This window comes from Lepidochelys kempii, chromosome 2 (genome assembly GCF_965140285.1).
Source record: "Lepidochelys kempii isolate rLepKem1 chromosome 2, rLepKem1.hap1, whole genome shotgun sequence".
Classification (NCBI taxonomy): domain Eukaryota; kingdom Metazoa; phylum Chordata; order Testudines; family Cheloniidae; genus Lepidochelys; species Lepidochelys kempii.
The window spans coordinates 123,932,390-123,955,473 of NC_136381.1; the positions used below are offsets into that span (position 1 = coordinate 123,932,390).

The 23,084-nt window shown below is 39.5% G+C and overlaps 1 protein-coding gene across 6 annotated transcripts in view; it reads left to right on the forward strand.

Annotated features, from left to right (window-relative positions):
* Positions 1-23,084, forward strand: part of DROSHA (drosha ribonuclease III) — a 99,195-nt gene that overhangs the window by 31,727 nt on the left and 44,384 nt on the right. For 4 of the 6 annotated variants that reach the window (XM_073332262.2, XM_073332264.2, XM_073332259.2 and 1 more), the window contains exons 12-18: positions 337-408; positions 4,439-4,608; positions 10,336-10,460; positions 12,314-12,413; positions 15,688-15,795; positions 20,035-20,142; positions 22,499-22,637. In XM_073332262.2, the coding sequence (XP_073188363.1) occupies positions 337-408; positions 4,439-4,608; positions 10,336-10,460; positions 12,314-12,413; positions 15,688-15,795; positions 20,035-20,142; positions 22,499-22,637 (822 nt within the window). The remainder of the gene's footprint in view (positions 1-336; positions 409-4,438; positions 4,609-10,335; positions 10,461-12,313; positions 12,414-15,687; positions 15,796-20,034; positions 20,143-22,498; positions 22,638-23,084) is intronic. The other 2 variants (XM_073332261.2, XM_073332263.2) reach the window with 2 other exon arrangements.

A 23,084-nucleotide genomic window follows, 5' to 3' on the forward strand; every position in this document is an offset into this window, starting at 1 on the left:
ACAAAAGCAAATTCTTTATTCCTGTGTTTTTATAGAATTTTTTTGTAATGCATTGATTATACAAGCAGAATTTCTTCTTGCTGCCCACATGGACATTTCTGTTATATAGTGGACCAAAGAGTACATTATTTCTACTTCCCCTTTTTCCGTGCTGTGTTTTAATTTCACCAAGCACTTAGATATTCTGGGTGAAACTGTGGCCCTCTTGAAGTCAAACTTCCACTGATTTCAGTAGAACCAGGACTTTACCCTCTGTTTATACAAATACTCTGCAAATATGTTTTCAGAGGCTTAATTCTTTTTCTTATTTTCTTATTATTAATTTTCTTATTTAAGGTCCTTCATTTGAAAACAATTCTTGTTGTCCAAGATTTCATTTCATGCCACGGTTTGTGAGGTTTCTTCCAGGTAAGTTTATATCGTGTGGTTGGTTGAAAATTAGGCTTCCAAACTCCTATGCATCTCTTCAAACAAGAAAGAACCATTTATATGGGCCTCAGAGCAATGTCTTCACATGGACTGAAGGTTCAGGCAGAATCACTTCATTGGTTTGTACTTGGTCCTCAATGTGAAAGTTTTATTTGCAGTCAAAAGAGCTAGAGACTTGATTTTTTTTTTTTTTTAAATGGAAGCTGGGATTCTGGAGCATTAACATGTGAATCACCAGAGGAGAAAAAACATCAGTCTGACCTGCTTTAATCCAACCCTCAAGCCAAGGAACAGTCTTTGGTGGAGAAAGGACTGTGTCTGCTCTTGTATGCAAAGCCTACTTAGGGGTTTCCCCCACCCACAATATCTGGGGGAAGATCCTCCGTTGGTATACTTTTTCATAACTTCAGTGGAGCTATGAAAATACATCCCAGTTGAAGATCTACCTCTGGTTCTTCCAGGAGAATCATTTCCACAGAAATATTCTTGGTATGAGATTAGTCCTCTATTTATTTTGGCTATTCAGAGACCTAATGTCACATAAAGTTTGCTTTACCTCCTAAATAAGGGTTACTGGTAGCTGTGTGGAGGAGAGGAGTATAGACCACAGGGACAGTACTTCTCCATCCTTTAGGAAAAGGTGTTCACATACATTTAACCACTGATCCTTCAAATGACAAAAGTTTAATTGCTCCTTAGCGGTACAAAGACACCAGGTTTCTTCTCCTCCTGGAGATAATAGTTACCTGATCCCATAAAGTTATAGCCTAGTCATGGCTGGTCACTCAGAACCAAGACACCTCTTTCCATCCCAGCCTAGCACTTATTTCAGCACGGCTCATGAGATGGAAGAGGTACTTAAGTGTCTCAAGCTCTCCAACGTCTCAGGAGGAGTCTGCAAGAACATATACCATTCAAGTGTAAAAGCTTTTCAGTCTAGTGTGAATAGACCCTGGCGGATCCTTTTGCTTGCCTCACTCAAAAACTTCTGCTTTCCTTTCTATTTTTTGCCTCATTCTTGTATACAGACATCAGCACTCAGTTTATTTGCCATTTTGGTTTTCTGTGACCTTGTAGAAAGTAAACTCCTCTCCTGCTCTTCCCTCCAAGTACAGGACTAAGGGCCATCTTGCATTTAGTATGTCCCTCTAGACTGCTTCTGGTGGCACATGATTATTAATATTGTCCCCCAAAAAATCTCAATTTGAAGTACTTCTCACAGACACTTCTAGCAGAAGGGTTTATTTTACATAGCAATGATTTCAGCTTGCTGAACAAGTGAGCTTCAGGCGTTAGTGACTGATCCACCTTATTGTAAGTACCAAGGGATAAAGTAGAATGGCTTTTGGTCTTAATCTATTCCAAATAATAGCCTTTAAGAATGTACCTCCAGCTTTTTGACTAAGAGTGCAGATGTGGCATGAAACAATCTGACTTAAGGAGAATCATGCCTAAGACCCTGTCTACATTGAGATTTGAACCATATTTGAAATTTTAAACGTAGTTGTAACTAAACCAGCTTCAAACATGGTTTCGCTTACCTCTGCAGTCAGGATATTAAAAGCTGTCAGACTGCATCTATCACTGTTGTTCCTTAGCAGGCCTGCATCTTAAAATTGTATTCAGTCAAAAGCAAATGTATGATGTTTGGTGGCAAACATCAGTTCAGTTCTTTTCAGGCGATTTGCAAAATTGGCCACATGTGGCTCTGGGTCATCATTTGATCTTAGTACAAAATGAAAATAGATTTGACCTATGTGAAGTGTGTAACCTATTTCTAGATTAGAAGTTTTCTAGTTCTATCTTGCTAGGTTTGGTTGGTTGTTTTTGGGGTGTATCTCTTAAACTGGTGTTTCTACATTGTGAGGCATCTTATCCCTTTCTGATTGTGAGTGTATATTATCATTCCTGGGGCGTCTTAATCTCTACAGAGTGGGAATCCATCGTCCTCAGTATATTTGCAGAATATTATTTATCTATAGTTCTTCTTTGAAGATATTGGTGCAATAGATCCCCATACATTCATCCACTGCCTTCTTAGAGATATAGGGATGAGTTGTTCGATTCCTCCCGCCCCCCCCCCCCCACCCATTTTCTTGTCTTATGTCTTTCAAACAGAGTTAAAGAGATACAGTCACAATGTCTGCATGGGCTGGCTGAGATGGCAGGCATTGTGTGGCTCAGAGCATTGAGCTAATCAAGTCATATTTGCGCAGTGCCATGGGCCTCAGAGGTGAAGAGCGGTAATCTACTGTACCTAATTGTTCAGAATATCAGGGAAACATACATTATGGAGTATTTGATTTTCTTTGGGATCATGGTCAGCAGAGAGGGAGTCCACAAACATGAATGATTTTGACCATGAACACTGGAAAAGCCTAAAAGAGGCCAGATTTCAGAACTGGGTCCAGTACCATCGTCTTTGGCTTAGACCACATCATAGACTCTTGTAACTTCATTAGCCCCATGTTTGTTAAAGTAAGCAATTTGGTGTACATACCTAGCTGCTGTTGCTCAGGGGCTACCTCTTGCCAAGTTAAATAAATTAGTTGTTGCCAGGTGAGGTCAAATGGGTCCTTTATAAAGGGAATATTTTCAAATTAAGAAGTTGTTTTTGCATTTTAGGCTGCCACTGTAGCTCATTCAGTCTGCTGTAGCTCTTAAGAGTAGTCTGTCATTACAAAGGGAGTTTGGATATGTTTCCCAGTTGTGAGTTTTGTATTGGAATTTAGAACAAGGTAATTCTACTGAAGAAAGTCTTCTAGAAGATTACTAGGGTAGGTCATGTTCCTGACCGTCCACAATCCTAGTATTTTCTTTACTCCAACGATCTAACCCTGTTGGAATTGGAGAATCACTTGCCTACTTGTTTATATTGGTTGGAGGTTTAAACTGTACCCCCCTGACGTGGTGATTCAGGAAGACTTTCCATAGGATTCTCAGAATATTATTGCAGTCTTTGTCCTATAGCATTTTCACCAGAATATTTTTAGCCCTTAGTTTCTGCTCATCTCCTTGCACAAGACCCTATTAATGTTTCAGATAGCATACTGTGACATACAGAACAGGCCAGCTTCTGGAAGGGAAATGGACTGAAATTTTCTGCTTCTTTGTAATGATGAATCCTTTCACTTAATGATGTCACCATATTTACAGATTAAACTCTTTTCGTTTAAGGAAAGGATTTGAGAGTCTCGTATCTGAAGGAATCTTAGTAGCATGCCTCATCTTCTATCCAAACGTTTCCTACACAAACAAGTTTACATGTAGAATTTGAGTGGTGCATAGCTCCTCAATAAAATGCTTGACAGGACCATTATGAATTAATCTCTACTTTTGTGGTCCTCACAGTCACGATTGACTGCCTAGTCCAAGTCAGGGTGCTTTTTATACTTGTCACAAAACGCAATCTTGGCAGTGTGCATTTCTTCACGTTTCAGAAGTAGTTAGTGTTCACATATACTTGGTTCATCCAGAGACAATAACTCAGCATGAGCCCAGGCTACTCGTTAGTCTTCATTACTGCAGGTGCAGCACATAAACACTGAATATTAGTCCATAATGCCAGGATAACTAATTGCATGCATCCATAAACGTCTCATAAAATTCTTGAATGTTCCTCCAGAAAGCCACATAATGTCTAAATGGTTTAAAACTATTGTTGTAAAAGGAAATGATAAAATGTAAACAGGCAGAAAGTAACTGGACTATATAACTTAGGGTTCTACATGCAGATTTTAAAGCTCTTCGGCCAACTAAGTTAACTTGAGGCTTTGAGAAAGATTAAGCTATTATTCTTTCTACCATTAATGTTGTTGTTTCTAGTTGAGGTGCTTATGCATGTGCATTATTCATCAATAAAATGTTTGTGTTCCTATTAGTTAATTATTTGGGCAGTTTGCACTTTATTTAACCCGTCTGAACATTTTACTACTTATGCATTATTTTCCTTTAATAACGCTTTGAAGAGAGGGATATTTTTAATAAATGTTTTTAATCTGTTTTTAAGATGGAGGGAAAGAAGTGCTGTCAATGCATCAGATCCTACTCTATTTGTTACGATGCAACAAACCTTTAGTCCCAGAGGAGGAGATTGCCAATATGCTTCAGTGGGAAGAGCTGGAATGGCAGAAATATGCAGAAGAATGCAAAGGAATGATCGTTACCAGTCCTGGCATGGTACTGCAAACATTTTTAATTTATAAACAAACCAGGCATGCACTATGATCGTGGTTCAATGAGTTCGGTGCAGGCTAAATTGGAAAGGGAGAAGGAATCCAGAGGGATGAACAAGAATCCTTTAATCTCAGTGCTCTTGGAGTAACTGTATTGAAAGTATGCCAAATGTAAAAAAATTTGGGGATGCAAAATATGATAGATATCTGGGAGTGAATTCACTTGATCCAGCACCTGTACGAAGTTCACACTTGGTGCCCTATTCTTTGGCAGACTGGGTGATGTGCAAGAGCAGGTTTACAGACTAACAACATATCAATGTGTACATGGGGTTGCACCTGTTTAAAACATTGCAATTTCAAATTTGTTCCCTTTGTGCATATGTATTATGATGATCTTTAATTACACGATCACATACTATTTATCCAGAGCACCCCTGCTTCATTCTGAGGGTGGGTAGTTATTCAATAATTCCTTTTATCTTCCTTCATTAATGTGTGGCCCCAGGCCTTATTTAATGTACACCAACCAACTCTGCACTGAATACAGAATTGTTAATTTTCTTATTGAGTGCTTCACTGACAGTAATTACTTTATTTTCGGAACATCTTTGTGATATTAGGTGGTGGTATCATCCCTAGTTCACACGTGGAGATCTGAGGTCAGGAGATAGTAATGCCAAAATTATCAACTGTCTACTAATGTTGAGTACCCAACTTGAAACACATATGGCCTGGTATTTTCAGAGTACTAGGGTTTTTTATATCACTTTATACATTGAAAACACAGTTTTAATCAACTTCAATTGCTGCTGTGAATGCTCAGCGCTTCTGCAAATTTGACCCCACATGTGTCAGTTGGGCACCCAGAAAATGAAGAACACACAGTTAATGGCGCCTTTGAAACGTTGGTTTAAATGACCGGCTCAACATCACTCAGTGGCGGAGACAGGATTAGAGTCTGATTGTCTAGGGTGGCATTCAACTTCCTCAATCACAAGACCACTCTTTTTCTTATGGAAATGCTCTGCCTTGTTCTCCTATCAATGTCTGCAATAAATGAGGCAGGGTTTTACAGACAACAGCCTCCTTTACTACAAAACCCTGAATCAGTTCCAGACACAGTCCATTCTGTGTACTGAAAAAGCATATCTCTGATGTAGCCAGCATAACTTTCTTGCCAAATTTCAAGTTCCTGTTTCAAAGTAGGGCGGTACTAGAGTTTCTCAGTAAAATAATTGTAAGGATATTTTTAATGTGGGCAGAACAATGTATTTTCCTTAACCTCGCTCTAGGAGAACTGTTCTTGCTGAAACTTTTTAAAAAATCAAAAATAAATAAAAAAATCAGTCTGTGGCAGATTCTCAGCATGGAAAATTTCAGCCCAAATGGTTAAATTTTGGCAAAGTTATAAGCAATTGAAAACAGGATCTTATAACCGAAAGTATTAGGCAGCCTTAACACTAGTGCTGCCTATAGTAAATGTCATGGACTCTGACACACAAGAGTAATATACAATAATGGAGGTCACTATAGCCCAGATTCCCAACTGGTGTGAATTGGAATAGCTTCATTGACTCAGTAGAGCTATACTGATTTGAACTAGCTGAAAATCTATTCCTTCTTGTTGCATGCAGGGCTTTTGATTTCCATTGTTAATCAAGAAACACGGATAAAACACCCCCCCCAAAATGAAAAAGAGTCTGACGTTTATCCAGTACAAACTGGAAAAACACCAGAAATGATTCCTGGTATCTAAGGTCTTGTCTACACAGAGCAGTAATGCAGACGATGGGGGTATGGTTTCTGAAGCACACAAATGTGTTGCGCATTAATCGATCCATGCAGACCGTGTTGGTATGCACTAAAGGTTCTCTAGTGTGCAGAATCTAGTGCTGTTTGAAACAGTGCTATGTTAAAACGCACGTGGGAACATTACAAAACAATTACAGATTAGAGTACACACTACTGAAGTGAGTAATGTATATTATATACATATTTTTAAATACAAAGAGAAAGCCCTGGAAGCACCTGTTTTGTGGATATCTATGTAAAACTCAAAAATTTCTAAAATAATCAGCAGAAAATGAAATTAATAAACACAAAAAACAGAAGCTGTAGTTATATGTAAACTTGTAGAAAAAATATATGGTACTAATGTATCATTTAAGAAATAGTATGTACTCATGTACTTAAAGCATATGCACAAGGGCATTGAGTTTGCATGTGTAACATTAACTTCGAGTACTTAACTATCCAGTCTTGACATTCTGGAAGGAAACTTTATGGGATGAATGGTGTTGGTATGGGTATACAAATACATAAAGGCAATTCCCTATGCCTTAAAATGTTATTGTTGTATTTTAATACCATGAAGGGAAGAGATCATTAGTGCCCATTTTTTCTTTCAAAAAGGTTGTGACAATTTGTTTTTTCTTAGTATGTGGCTTTTTTTAAGTGATTACTACATGCCCTGAGTGTAAAAGTAAGTGAGAAATGGAGTATGAGAGTATCTTCCATGCATTTTATCCCCTATTTGATCAGAAGATTCAACTTTATTGTGAAGACAATATGAAACAATGCTTTAGAAAATGACGTCTCTTAAATTCAGTTTTTGTCAACTTAATACAGCAAAGTAAAAACACTGTAAAGATAAAAAAGTAAACATTTATTTTGCTGTTTTTCTTCACAATATCGTTTGTGAAATAAGAATTCCTGCTGGGAGGAAATAAAAAGATAGAGAAAAACTGGATTATTTTAAAATTTGAAGAATAAATATGCTACATGGAGAAGAGAAATATTATGATAGGCGTAAATCTTTTTACATTTAGATTTAGACTTTAAAGAAGTAACAGTAGACAAGCATTATTTTACAATTTAATATATTCATGTCGTTTTCTTAGTTTCTCAAATTTGGTTTGGAAAAGCTAATCCATAAATTTTAATCCAATACGTAATACTTTAATCTTTCTTTTACAAATCCTGCTTCTCTTCAAGCGAACATAAATGCATATTCTATACAGTTATACCACCCCCACCTGCAATGTCATCAGATTTTTTAAGATAGGCAAATGTCTGGCTTGATCAATATTTGGATGGGAAAAACAGCACCTCTTTCCTGTCTATCAGTACTGAATCAACATGTCTGTATGCTTCAAAGTAGTGCTGTGTTGCTGGAGATTCCATGTTTTGGATGAGATGTTCAAACCAAGTTCATGACCATTTGTGGTCATTCAGTGATCTCATAGTATTGGGGTTTGTCTACACGTAAAACACCGTGGTGGCGCAGCTATACTGGTGCAGTTATGCTGCTGTAGTGCTTCAGTGCAGACACCAGCTACACCAAAGGGAGGACTTCTGCATAGGATGAGGTAATCCATCTCTCTGTGAGGTGGTAGCTAGGTCGACAAGAGAATTCTCCTGTTGACTTAATGCTGGGGGTTAGGTCGCTTTAACTCTATTTCTCAGGGGTATGGATTTTTCACACCCCTGCGCGACGTAGTTATACAGATCTAATTTCCTAGTATAGACCAGGCCCTCTTCCTAAGAAATATAACTGTGAAAGGAGAAGACTAATTTGGTTGTGTCCTCTTTGCTTCTTAATGATGTACTGTATGAATAAGGTCTCAAATGTTTTTTGTCTTTAGAAATATTATAAATATCAAGTGCGGTCATCCATATTTTTTGCTGGAGGTCTACTTGAGAAACCAGACAGTTGGATGTGGATCTTTCTCAGCCTGAAATTGAAGGAGAAGGGGTTTGAGTCTTTCACAAAGAGTTCTGTTGTGAGAATTATTTATCAGGCATTTGTTAACGTCTGTTTAATTCAGAAACAAATCACAAACCAATGTACTTTCAAAGTTAGGTGCCTCAAGTTAGGCCTCAGTATCTATATTTAAGTATCTAAATAAAAGTGGTGTGATTTTTAGAAGGTGCTGATTTCCCATTGACTTCAGTGGAAGCACCTGCAAGCTACTGTAACTTAGGTGTCTAAACTGTAGGCATCCAAATTCAAAAAGGTTGGCCAAAATGTTTTTGATCGTTTGAGATTTTTATTCTGTTAATCAGGTATAGTTTCCTTAGTACCCATGATATCCTTATTCTACCAGTTTCTCAGATGTCTTCCAGCAAAAGCAGGGTAGAAAAGACCTGAGTTTCTAATGCTTGGGGGGAATCAGAAAAAAAACAACTTACTTTAATAAATAAAAACCTTTCAAAGTTGCCTTCATGGATCATAAAAAAGCAAAAAGATCATAAACTTATTCCATTTCTTTTTGAAAGTGACTTGTCCTTGTTAACTTCCAGTTCCAGAAACAGCATTTAGTCTCCTAAAAATCCTCCCTGTGTTTTCATTTTTAAATCGCTTTCTTCTTCTTCATATCCTCATCTAAATGATTATGTATATAAGCCTTAAAAAAATGTCTTCACCTGTTTGCATGGGTGGAGTAATTTTAAAGATTACATTTTTTGATGGGCAAGTGAAATGTTTCATTTTCCATTATCATGTAAAAAGGATAGTTGATAAACATTTATTTTCACTTGGACTGGTAAAACCTACATGTCAGTATTATAATTCTGTCCACTGACAAGCATTTTCACCATTTAGTTCCAGAAGTGGCTGCACTTCACCAGTGGGGGAAATGATCCCTCTATATAGTTGGTATCTGTTTGTAAAACACTTTTTTGGGGAATGATTTGTTATAAACACTTTAAAAAGAATATAATTATGTAATAGTAATAGCCATTCAGTAACTAATAATGTCATAAGAAATAAGGTAACTTTTCTATGTGGAAGCTCTTTGCTAAATTGGCAGTTTTAATATAAAGACGACTCTAAGTAATGTATCTTTTCAGACACTTCAGAGAACTGGATAGCTTTAGCATCATCCAAACAGCTAATTGCCAGGTGGGAAATCGTTTGCATACATAACAGAAGAGCTTGCAAGATAACAGAGAAAATATTTGTGCAGAGAGATTCAACTGTGGAACTTAAGCTAAGGTTTTTGCATATGCTACAAAGAGCAGTACAAACGGCACGTTAACTGCAATGATCTGGAGTTACTCATTTTCTCCATTTTTAGAGGTCCAGGGAAAATCACTTCCTTCTACAGTTTTCCTTTAAAATGATCTGTTTTCAAGTGCAAAAGGGACAAAGTATTCCTCATTATTCAAAACTGTGTTCCTCATTATACACATTGACTTTGGAGCATTTTGTAAGAGTGAGGCTACAATTTTTAATGCCACTTAGTCTGTGATTGGATGGGTCTAATCATGTCTTTACTTACATTAGGTAATCAAGATTAGAGAGGTGACATGGGTCTAGTGAACCAAATACAGGAATAGTAGTCAGAAGTATCAGGATTCGATCCTGGCTCTGGTACCAACTTAATGTTTGGCCTTCAGCAATTCATGTGAAATTCTCAGAAACTCTCAAAATCTCAGTTCCGCCTCCCCTGTAAATCAGGATAATACCTGTACTGCAGGGTTGTTGTGATAACCAATTAGTTTACATTGCTCAGCCTTGTAAGTGCCACATATTATTATATATTAATGGTTTTCTACCTATATAGCTAAAATATCGCTCTCATTGATTTCAATATGTTGAAAGTCTTCTCTGCTTCTCAGAATGATGTCATTCATTTGTCAGTTCCTGGTCAACATCATAATGTATCCAATAAAATATCACTAGCGCTCTTGTTAATTAGATAAACTGTATTGATTTTTTTCCTAGAAACCCAGTTCAGTTCGTATTGATCAACTGGACCGTGAGCAGTTCAACCCTGATGTAATTACTTTCCCCATTATTGTTCACTTCGGGATACGGCCTGCTCAACTCAGTTATGCTGGAGACCCTCAGTAAGAAATTTTCCTCAAAGCTTATGTTTAAAAAAAAAGTTACTGTTTTTCGTTTGTTGTTCAGGAAGGGCCTAGTCACATGACTATTGAAGTTGATGGCAAGCTTACCATTTTCTGCAATGGGAATGGGAGCAGGAGTTGGCTTTTATAAACTAGAGAATCTGAAATGTAGCTGCTTTTTCCTCTTCTGAATTGTAATTCTGTTCTGCACTTCCTTTATCAATTTTAGATTTTCAAAGCGAGCACGTCAAATTCATGTAATAATAAAATTATGTACTTGGTAGAAATGTTATGAAACCGGTGGCTGTGTCCTTGTCCCGGATCAGCCGTGCCTTTACTGCAGCTACCCGGTCTACCTCAGCTCCACTGCTCTTTATACTTGAGCTATTGCTCGATGAAACCTAGTGTGAGTATGTGTGTGTGAACAGGGCAATCACACCCCTAGCTCAGAGTATAGACAGAGCCTAAGTTGACTTCATAAATCTAGGCCCTCATGTTTTGTGTGAAATACGTATTACTAAGGTATTCAGAAAAGTTCCATTTGGTGTGTTTTTTCTTGTCCAAGTTTTTGATGTAGCTAAGTGAAACCAGTTATAAATCAATCTTTTTTATTATTATTATTTTCTTATTCCCTTGTTCATCCCTGTAGTATCTGAGTGCCTTCAATGCAAAACTGGTAGCAATAGCAAAGTCCCTAGTGGATTTCATGGAGTCTCTGCCTCTCCTTTTTTGGGGTAAAAAAAAATCTGGTGGATTTTCGGTTTGTTTGTTTGTTTGTTTGTTTACTTGGCAGGATGATTTGTTTATTTGTCATTTAATTTTTCTTTTTGGACAGATAAATGTATTATCTGTTTTGAAAATGTTCTGGTGCTGGAATCCTGTATTGAAATGAAAAGAAAATAGCGTAGAAGTAGCCTGTAGATTTCCAGTTTCCAATTTGTTTTATAGACCAAGCAGACACTGGAGTCTCCAGGGCTGAGGAAATGCACTGGAGAATGATGGAGTGATATAGCTAGGAACAGATTCCAGTAAACAAGAAACGGGATGGGGTGTGTGCTGGAGCGATGAGAATTCTGAAACTGTAAAATAGCTGGTTTCAGAGTAACAGCCGTGTTAGTCTGTATTCGCAAAAAGAAAAGGAGTACTTGTGGCACCTTAGAGACTAACCAATTTATTTGAGCATGAGCTTTCGTGAGCTACAGCTCACTTCATCGGATGAAAGCTTATGCTCAAATAAATTGGTTAGTCTCTAAGGTGCCACAAGTACTCCTGTTCTTTTTGTAAAATAGCTGCTCTCCATTTCATGGAGCATCAGGAATATGGGATCTTCACACTAAACCACCACTCTAAACTGGTGCTATTTGCGCAGACGAAACATAGAAGAAAATAGATCATTAAGCAAATACTTTGATTGCTCCTTTGCTTCATTTTAAAAGTATTTGCTTTTGTGTTTTGTGTTGAGAGTCTGCTTCTGCTATGATTTTTTTTTTAAATACTGTGCATAAATTGAGAAGTTTTATCCTCTGCTTTGACTGAAACGTTTTTTTGGGGAGGTGGAGGGGACAATATAAGGGCTGCATTTAGTCTTGCTATAAGTTACATATGGGCCTCATATCAAGAAAAGGAGTCTTTCATATGAATCAGAAAAAGGCTTTGATTCAAAGCCACATAATGCCTCCCATCTGAAGTGTGACCCATCAGAGATATCTTTTTAGAGTGAAGTAGTAGGGATCGTTTACCACTTTGTTAGTGAGAGCTAATCCGTTCATAAGGTCAAACAAGGAGGCACTCATGTTGTATACTTCTAGTATGTGACAAAGATGTGGGGGTGGGGTTTCTGTTCTTTCCTGCAGGTACCAAAAGCTATGGAAGAGCTATGTGAAGCTGCGCCATCTGCTGGCTAACAGTCCCAAAGTCAAACAGGCTGATAAACAGAAGTTATCCCAGAGAGAGGTATGTTGGCCCTTCACCCATAGCCAGTGACTGAGCACCGAAAGGGATGGGGCTGTGTTACTGCATTTCTACGGAAAAAAGGGAAATAATATCTATTATTGTCATCCTCACAAATGATTTTCTTTTCCCCGTGTTGAGTTGATGTTACCTTTTGTTCTTTGCCTCCTAATGGAGAGACATTTTCCAGCACTACGTTTTACCCAGTTACAGATTCTGCCATAAAGTGTTGAGCTTCTTACAGCATTAGTCATTAGCGAATGCTTAATGTTGAGAAAGGCTTTCCATTCTAGGCTACTCTTTTCAGCTGCTCATAATCTTAAATTTCCATGATTTACACTTGGTCCAAAGTTGTATTTCATTGGAAAATTCAAGTGAGTTCCCTTTATGGGTGAGGCAGTGATGGGAAGGTGGAGGGATTTTTTAAAAAACAAAAACAAACTTTAGTTGTGGGGGTTTTTCTGGCAAAATAACTCCAAAACAGTTGAAGATAAAAACTTTATTTTTTGCACAGTCAGAGTCTTCAATGAGAAATATGGTGCTTGCAAAGAGGGAGGAGACGGAGGGGGAACCTGCACGCCATGTCCTCGCTCCTCCCTCCTGCCTCCTGAACGGCACAAGCCAGCTGATTGCCGCGGGCAGGAGGCAGGGGACGGAGGGGGGGAGGAGCGAGGACTTGGAGTGCGGAGTAAAGGGGGGAAGGGGTGCTTGGGGGAAGGGGTGGAGTGGGCGGGCCGAGGGTTGAGCCCCCCACCCCTGGTGCTTGCAGAGTAGGGGAAGCTGCTGCTACTGTGGCACGTGCTTCTCCTAGCCTATAGCACCTTCAGCCTCCTTGCCTGCCTCATTGTCTCCAGCGCCAGTGGGCTGTGCCTCTGTGGGGTAAGGTGCGCGGGCACCTCCCAACTATAGTACTGTCCTGTATGGCAAAAAAAAAATTTCCCTGGAACCTAACCCCCACATTCACATTCATTCTTATGGGGAAATTGGATTCGCTTACTATCGTTTCACTGAAAGTCGCATTTTTCAGGAACATAACTACAACGTTAAGTGAGGAGTTACTGTACTTAGAGGTCCAGTGTATATTCTAGGTAGCAGCTGGAAGGGGATGTCTGTGCTTGTGTGTAGGCATGCAGATGTATGTGTTTCTGTGTGACTGTCTATAATCATGTAGTTTACATGTGTGTATAAAGTGGAGTGTGATTGGATGAATCAAGGAGTCTTAGACCGACAGCATCACCAGTTTGCTTTTTCTGTAATGACTGAAGCTGCTGCTGCAATAGATGGTCTTCAGTATATCTGACAATGCACCAGATTTTATCATTAGTGCAAAGCATAGCATATTGTCGCGTGAACACAGGGCTGAATTAACATTTTATTTATAGTAGTGTTAAATAAGCCCCCAAACCTCAACTTCTTTCCTTGTAAATGGGAAGTACCACAGTGTTAAAAGTTATCTATGTCATAAGTTTAAGGAGGAATGCTCTTCCCACTGAAATAGATGATTTTTATCTTTACTGCAGCTTTCATCACTGCAGGGGAGAACAAATGGAAGGCTAGAACTTTTTATTAAAAATGTCTCTCATTAGGGAATAATGGATGAGTTATTCTTAAAACAGTAGCAAAGAGGGCGTGGGGGTGATTGCATTTTGCTGCAAAAATGAAGTACTCCTTTGACATTTATCACTTCTTGTAGTGTGTAGACCTTTGTTTCTAGATTGTATCATCCAGGATGATGGTTTCCTAAAGTAATTGTCTGTCATAAGGAAGATGTATTGAAAACCGTTCTTAGGCAGAAACTTTGCAGTACTGTGCTCCCACTTTGTGACACTGAGGACCTCATCAGTAATTTAGTGGGAGCTGGCAGGCTGCTGTAATTGGCATGTGAATTTAAAAAAAAAAGAAGAAAATTATTCAGAATTGGGCACTGATGATACACGGATATGCATGGTACTGTATAAAAGCCTAGAAGACCTTATAGAGCCTACCCCTAAAAGGTGTACAATTTATGGCCTCTGTCCATAGCCCGTTGACATTTGGATTTGGGCCTAAGGGAACAGTGCTTCATGCACACCTGCTTATTATTGCCATTGATTTCAATGAGATTACGGGATGCGAGGTCATTATTTGTATTGAGGTGGTGCCTAGGAGCTTCAGTTATGGACCAGGAGAAACCCTTTGTGCTAGACACTGTACAAACTCAAAACAAAGAGACTGTCTGTGCCCCAAAGAGCTATGTATAGTTTCTTTAAAACTGAAGCAGGCAGCAGGGAGGGAGAAGTTCTCAGCAGGGGCCCTGCAGTGAAGTGTAGCGAGAGGAGAGATGTAACTTTTATATTTAGTCCTTTATTCTAATAAAGTTCCTTGTTCTCAATTAGAAGAAAATATGCAGTGACTGCTTCCCATTGTCACATATGTATCAGAGTTGACATACTCTTGGGGGCATTTGCAGTATCAGGACCTAAATTCAGACTAAGAGACCCTAACATACTGGATTATTTATTCTATTTATTGCTTCAGATTTATACAAAAAATAAAAGGGACTCCTATCCAAGGCTGTACATGCCCTTGCCGTATTTCAGAAACAGAAATAAACTGCCAACTTCTCAAGGTCAAGGCAGTGCAGTTTTTAAACACATTTTTTTTTCTTGGTTGGAATAAAGTGGGTAGGTTTCATAGTAGGAGCCTCTGGTGTCAGTGGATACTGACCCCCTGTTCCATAAGAGGGGTATTGACGTTTAACCAAGATCCGTTATAAGGTGACTGGGGCTAGATAATAAAGGTCTATCTCTTACCCGCATGAATGAAGGGTTGGTTGTTTCTCACGCAAGCCTTGGGATGGAGTATCAGATGTCAGGAATTCCAGAGAGAAATGGTATTTGCTTGTACTTGCATCTCGCTCAATAGATGCATCGGAATGGCTTTGTTCATTTCATCTTCAGCAAAAACCTGTGATTAGTCAGCTTTGTCCTCACCCTGCAGCTTATCAGGATAAATAGACTGAGCCACATGCAGCCCTCTGTCACACTTGTGGGCATCCAGGCCACCCCTGGCTTACAGCATTACCAAGGGGTGGGTGGAGATAATTACAAGATTTAGGTTGAAAAATTGCTCTCTGAAAGTGTGCTTTACAAATAGATAAAAAAATAAATCAATTAAAACCCCATTCTCAAATCCAAAGTCTGAACACCCTAATGTCTGTTTTTCGTGCCCACGTGTGGTTTCATATGACTTTGCTGTAGAAAGTGTCTCACCGTTGCACCATTTCCTCCCTTTCTAGGAAGCGCTACAGAAAATCAGGCAGAAAAACACAATGAGACGAGAAGTGACCGTGGAGTTAAGCAGCCAAGGATTCTGGAAAACCGGCATTCGTTCTGATGTCTGCCAGGTGACTGTTAGACCTAGAGATCCCTCCTGAAATCAGTTTCTTTTGTTAGTTAATAGACATCAGATTAATGTCTCGTAATTTTGCAATGTTAAGGCCTTAGGTACACGGGGGGGTTGCCCCTGTTACATTGTAGCGAACCATCGCTATTGCTGCGCGGGGTATAGACAGTGCTATTTGCACTGGTGGCACTTACCCCCGATTGAAACAGGGGTAATCTGTGCTGGTGCAAATTGTGGCTTATAGCAGTTGTACAGCTACGCTGGTGCCTGACAACCAATGACTGTAACCAGGATAAAACCCCAGTGTAAAAAAGACTGAAGAGGCTAGCATTGAGTTTTCAGGGCTTGTTGGTCAGTAAATTGGCCTTTTTTACAAAACCTTTTTTTGTAATCATGTCTTCAAGGAGAATTTAAACTCTGTTGTATATTAAAGGGGAAAGAACAATGAGTATAAAACATAATTTTCCATATTCTTTTGTATATCTAAAACAATAAATTAGACTAGTCAATTGTTTGAATTTCTTTGAGAGGTCACAAGGAGACTACACTTTAAAATGAAAGATTGCCATTGCTGTTTTTCAGATATGCGTTTTGCCAGATTAGAGTAAAAACTAAATGAATGTAAATCAATTCTGCGAGCAGACTTAATGCAGAGCAATTTAAAATTATTGGTTTGCTTTAATTCTTAAAAGCACTGTAGTTTAGAAGATCAAAATTCTTTTAATAAACATTGAAGTACTCTAATAATTTTAAATCACTCTGTTGCATAAAGTATAATACCAGTCTTGGCATTTTCCAAAATTAAGCACTTGCAAACAGGGAGAGAAGGAGTGAAGTGCTCTGATTTAAATGGCTCTGTTTTGTGTGAAGTAATTCAAAATTATTGGGCAGGTGGAGGGCACATCTTTGCCGCTATTAAATTATTACTTACAAAGAATTATTCTTATACTCAAAGTAGCCTTAATCAGATGGTATATTGGCTCTCCTGCCTATAATGCTACAGTTCCAGAAGAGACCATATTTCTTCAGTATCCATTAATTTGCCTAGTGCAGTTTATAAAATGTTTTTTGTGAGCAGGGAAGGGTTGGGGAGTGTTCCCCTAAAAAGAATTGGGAATGTCAAATTGCCATAATCCTATCTGACAGAAATTAATCAAATTAATCACATATTTGGTGTCAGGAAAATAACACTTTGTCAATATTATCACAAGAGTCTAAATTAAGACCTTCTGTGTACCTCATGTTTATCGTCAGAAAGATACCAATTCTTTACGAGTTGAACTTATAAATAAAATCTAAAATGTTGATATATCAGTATACAAACTGGGGCCAAACATACTGCTTGCTGTCTACAAATAGTATTGAAACTGTGGTCTGTGCACTAATTCCCCGTGGAATTATTCTGGTTGCCCAGAAGGCTACTACAGTGGACAGCAAATGCAGAGAAACTGTGAACTGGTGAGCATGCGTCACGGGTCCTTGAGATGATGTACTGTTGATAAAGTGGTCAAGAATGAAGATGCACAAGAAGCACAGTTATAGAACATATAGTTGGGGGTCATCCCCCTTCCCCCCGAGATTGTTATGAGAGAAACTACTAACAGTATTGGATTTTAGTTTAAATAGTAGAAATTCACTTAAATCTAATTCTATTCAGCAACAATTTTTTCACTTCCCAGTAATATAGTTCTTACCAGTCATCATATCTGCAATGTGAAACCACATTTCATTCTAAAAAACCCCCCAAACTCTCAGATGCAATCTTACACTCTTTTCAACGAAAGGTAATCCTTATAATCTCACAGCACTATGTTCACCAGTTCTTACTCTATGACTGTGCTTAGTTTCACCAACATACCAAAATCCACAAAGACACTTAAGCCCATAATTACAGGATCTGTTATACATGCTAAACTGATTTTCTCCTATACATCCACTCTGTTCATTCATCCCCTTTAATCATACACTTTGCATTCATTGTGAAGTGATACATGAATAATTTTCAGATTTCATCTTCAAATAAGTCTTGTTTCTATGAATCCTTAAACTTGATTTTGATAATTACAACAGGAAATATAATGTTAGATTGCCTATTGTAAAAGCATTCATTATTTTACATGCATATATAAAGTATTGTTTTAAATTCCGTATTATGATTTAGCCACTATAAATCTTATATTTCTTATTCTTCCATAAGAACTTTGCTGTTGGCATAACAGAATAGTGTAAACTTGTTCAGTTATCAATTATTTCCCCCAGATCACTGGTTTAGAACCAGTGCTTAGAAAAGTGCATAAAGGGGGGAGATATTCAAAGTCACAAAGTGCACTTAGGAAACCAACTCTTATTGAAAGCCACTAGGGGACACCTAACTCCCATTTCAGTTCTGAAAAACTTACCCAGAGCGTTTTTGCTATAGGGCCAAATAGCTACTTTGTAACTGCCTTTCCAACTCTTCCTAACATTCAGTCTCTCAGGAACTGCTAGAGTTCAGTCCTTCATAATGTTTGAAAACATTGGCCACTGAATTCTCGTGAGGAAGTTAGTGAAATCAAGATGGCAGTGAGAATGTAACTTTATACTGCACAATTTTCCTGCCTGCCATCTTGAAATAAGTGCTTAGTATGGAATAAAAAGCTGGTTATTCCACAGTATTGCCAACCGTCTTATCGCACAAAACCAAATACCCTTGCCCCTTCCCCGAGGCCCTGCCCCTGCTCACGCCATCCCACATCCTTCCGTCGTTTGCTCTCTCCCACCCTCACTTACTGTCACCAGGCTAGGGCAGAGGGTTGCAGTGCGGGAGGTCTGGGGTGGGGCCAGAAATGAGGGGTTCAGAGTGCAGGGGGCTCCAGGCAGGGGGTTGGGGAGCAGGAGGGCTCCAGCTGGGGGTGCGGGCTGTGGGGTGGGGCGGGGATGAGGGGTTTGGGATGCAGGAGGTGGTTCTGAGCTGTGGCCAAGGGAGTCAAAGTGCAGGAAGGCGATCAGGACTGGGGCAGGGGGTTGGGGTCTGAGAGGGGGTATGAGCTCTGGCTGGGGGGGGTGCAGGCTCTGGGGTGGGGCTGTGGATGAGAGGTTTGGGGTGCAGGAGAAGGTTCCGGGCTGGGGCTGAGGGGTTTGGAGCCCAGGAGGGGGCTCAGGGCTGGGGCAGGGGTTTGGGGGCAGGAGGGGTTGTGGGCTCTGGCTGGGGGTGCAGGCTCTGAGATGGGGCTGGGGTTTAGGATTTGGTGTGCAGGAGGGGGCTCAGGCCTGGGGCAGAGGTGTGGGGTGCGGGAGGGGGTGTGGGTATGGGCTGTGGGAGGGAGGAAATTTTGATGAGGGAGGGAACTCGGGGCTGAGGCAGGGAGTTAAGATGCAGGCTCGGGGAGAGAGTTTGGGTGCAGGAGGGGGTTCCGACCTGGATCAGGGGGTTGGGGCGACGCTTACTTCGGGCAGCTCCCTGGAAGTGGCAACATGTCCCTGTGGCCCCTAGGTGGAGGTGCAGCCAGGTGGGTCCACACACTGCCCTTGCCTGCAGGTGCCGCCCCTGCAGCTCCCATTGGCTGCCGTTCCTGGCACTGGGAGATGCAGAGCTGTCGCTCGGGGCAGCGGCAGTGTTCGGAGCCTGGCTGCCCCTGCAACTAGGGGCAGCAGGGACATGCCGACTGCTTCCAGGAGCTGCACGGAGCCAGGGCAGGCAGGGAGCCTGCCTTAGCTCCTCTGAGCCACTGACTGGAGCTTCCAGGGTTCCTTTTCGACCAGGAGTGTCAAGTGGTATAAAATGACCTTTCCTCATCTCGGTAGTTTATGAAATATTATACTTTAAAATTATGTCAGAGGCCTAACCTGGCCTTCAGTCTTTTTTTTCTTCTTTCTTTTGTACTAATCAAAGTCTACATATTGTAGCAAGTGCCAGATGGCCATGCAATGTTCTGTCACTACTTGACTTTACCGTGATATGTCTTGATATGTTCAGCAATATGCAACAGGAGAATCTTTGTTGCACCCAACAAAGTACTTCAATAGAAGACTGTTTTGTTTTTCTTGGTAATTAATACACATGGATAGGTTCTAATTTAGTTATATTCATTGAAGGGCATAGGTCCATTATTACTTTTAGTTTGTTTTGATTTACTGAGAAATAAAGTAAAATGCATAGTGTCATAACAAGCTAAACTTCTTTGTGTGTTTGATTGTTACTCAGTTGGGTTCTCTGTGTTTTGTAAATGAATAGTTTTCCGCATTGCAATTCTTTTCCTAGCATGCAATGATGCTTCCTGTTCTCACCCACCATATTCGCTACCATCAATGTCTGATGCATTTGGACAAGTTGATAGGCTACACTTTTCAAGATCGGTGCTTGCTACAGGTAAGAAATGCCAAAATACAACTTACATACTAATTTGCCATTTGAGTTCTGCAGGACTGAAGCTCTGCTCCTGTGGAGCAAGGTGAGGCATGACGACCATCGTCCCCAAGATAGTTAGGCTTATGTGTGTAAATCTTGCTGAACCCACTAACTGGAGAAATGATTTGTATTGCTGATATTGGGAAGCACCTGATTATTTGCACCTCTGATCTTAAAAAGGTTCCAGGTGTCCTGTGAGAATCTATAAAATCAGGTTTCCCCTGCTTGTGGTTTGTAAATCATGGAATCCGGCAGGATGAAAAGCATTATATACGAATGCAAGATTATATTTTTGTTACTTAGTGCGTTCCTTTATTGCCATACTGCAGATGTGTCTGTAAATTTTGCCTTGTACTGTTTTGTAGTTTATTATTTCATAAAGAATTCATTGTGTTCAAAGCTATGAACAGACGGATGTCTCTTCAGACCTACAGGTGTTTGTTGAAATGTTCACAGTTACAAAGTCAGAGAGAGAAGTTATGTTTCTTTTGGGGTTTTAATACGTCTGTGTTGCATGATCAATCAGTTGTGCAAGTGCATTTTTGCACACTGGGACTCTCAGCAAAAACCGTCTATTGCAGATCTAAATGAAAGGGCAAAAATAAGTAAGTGGATCTGTGTTATCAACCTAAAAAGTGTATTTTATATATAATTTCCGATTTAATTGCTAGAATATAGGTGTTCACTTTGTTTTTGTTTTTACATATAATGAATCAAGAATTATTTATAAAAACGCTCTCAAATGCTTTGTACTCCTTGTACAAACCGGATTAGTTCAATAATAGAGAGGATGGGTCCTATGCTTAATTATGAGCAGGTTTTTTTTTTCACATTGCCTGGGTTTTAGAGTTAAAGATTATTTAAAAAAAAAGAAATGCAGCCAGAAAAGCCTACTAACTGCCATGACAGAACGCTTGAAGCAAAAAGCAAATAAGTTATCAATAATGAGGGAAAGCATAAGACAAGGTGCACCAACATAAATCACACTGAATGCACAGAGGCACTTTATCTAGGCTTGATCCTTTTGCATGCTTATTGAATAGCTAAGAATTTGTTCCAGGCGAGAGAGTCCCTAGTGAGATTTATATTTCACCATTTAAATAACTGCAAGGATGCCAAATATACAAATATGTAATCTCCCAGTGATGATGTATGTTTCATCATACAGTATGCATTTAAAGACCTGATAGAGAAGAGAGGCTGAGGGGTGTTTCATGTTTTTTTGTTTCACTATTCTGATAAGTGTTAGTGTGTTCTATTTTAGAGGAGTAAAGTGTTTTAGATGGATGGGTTTGACAAACTGTAGTTAGTATTAATTAGGTATTTAACAAGGATTTGGGAGTAAATGCTGTAAGCTGAATAACAATTCGGTCTGACAATAGTTAAAATAAGCTTTGTTTGAACGAAGAGGGCAAAGGAGCTGTTTAGAAGCTTTTCGTTTGGCATCAAAGGCCCCAATCCTACACAAATTTCATTTATAACTTTCTGCGTGTAAGTAGTCCCATTTAACGCAATGGGGCTGCTAACAATTCTCATATGTGTGTTTGCAGGATTGGGGCCTAAGTCTTTGTCTTTGCTGTATTAATTGCTACTGACACCTCCCATTTCTGCTGCCATTTATAAGGTGATAGCAGCAAAGATGCAAGTTCCTGGTAGTGCTTACAATATAAACTAAATATAGAGCTCAGGTCTGCCACTCCTATTCACCTTCACTAGTACGTTGCTCTGAGAGGGGTCCCAGCAAAGGCAATGAGAGTAGAGGGCTATTCATTGTGAGCAAGAGTAGCAGAGTCTGGCCTTTGGTGAGCAAATATTAGATCATCTGTCTTTTACCAAAAAAAGACGAGGCTCTCCTTATTGATACTTTACATATTTGTATTGAGTTACAAATGCTTGAGGTGGTATTGCAGTATATAGATACATCCAGGTAGTAATAGTATTAGATTTCATGTTTTTTCTACTAAGCAAATCTTCATATTGTTTCACATCGTTCAGGCAAGTTAGCAAGCAAAGCATTTTAGGGCAAATTGACAATTCCGCTTTTTTTTCTTTCAAAAACTAATTTATTTCTTTAAAAAGCTTCTAAAAGTTAATTAGTTTGAGTGGTGATCAGGCATAAATGATGTGTTTTGTGACATATCTGAAGTCGTACACGCTACATTTTAATTGCTTGAACCAGAGTTACTAATTGCTAACAGCACATCATAGCATGTCTTCAGACTGAGAAATAGCTGTTGTTAGCAGCTACCAAGCTAACCTTGCTCTTAGCGTTTTCAAAAATAAACCCAGTTTTTGACTTGCACGTGTTTCTTTCTAGCTTGCCATGACTCATCCAAGCCATCACCTAAACTTCGGAATGAATCCGGACCACGCAAGAAATTCCTTGTCCAATTGTGGGATTCGACAGCCCAAGTATGGAGACCGAAAAGTCCATCACATGCACATGAGAAAAAAGGGTATGCAATTACACCATTATTGTTTTCTCTCTCACCATCCTTAGCCTCCAAGAAGAACTGCCACCTAACTGATGCCTGTTCAGCCTATATTCTCCTGAGGGCTTGTCTTCACTGCTGCGTTAACTCAAGTTAACTCTGTGAAGTTAGCATAGCTGGAGTGACAGTGGTCACAATGAGTGGTTGTGTTAGCAGTACAAAGTAGCTACATCCATACTTCACTACTAGCTGGAGCTTCAATAACACTTGCGCTTTAACACACACTCACCGGCCTCGCTTCCCTTGAGGGCCAGCTATCTTGAGTTTAAAGCACCATTTACCTGGAGCTAGAGAGTTTTATGGGAGCCAGATTAGGGGCAACACTCAAGGATTATACCTTGAGCTAACACTGTAGTGAAGCTTATCTCTAGGAGAGAATTTTAGTGGAAGTTTCTAATGCTTGAGCACATG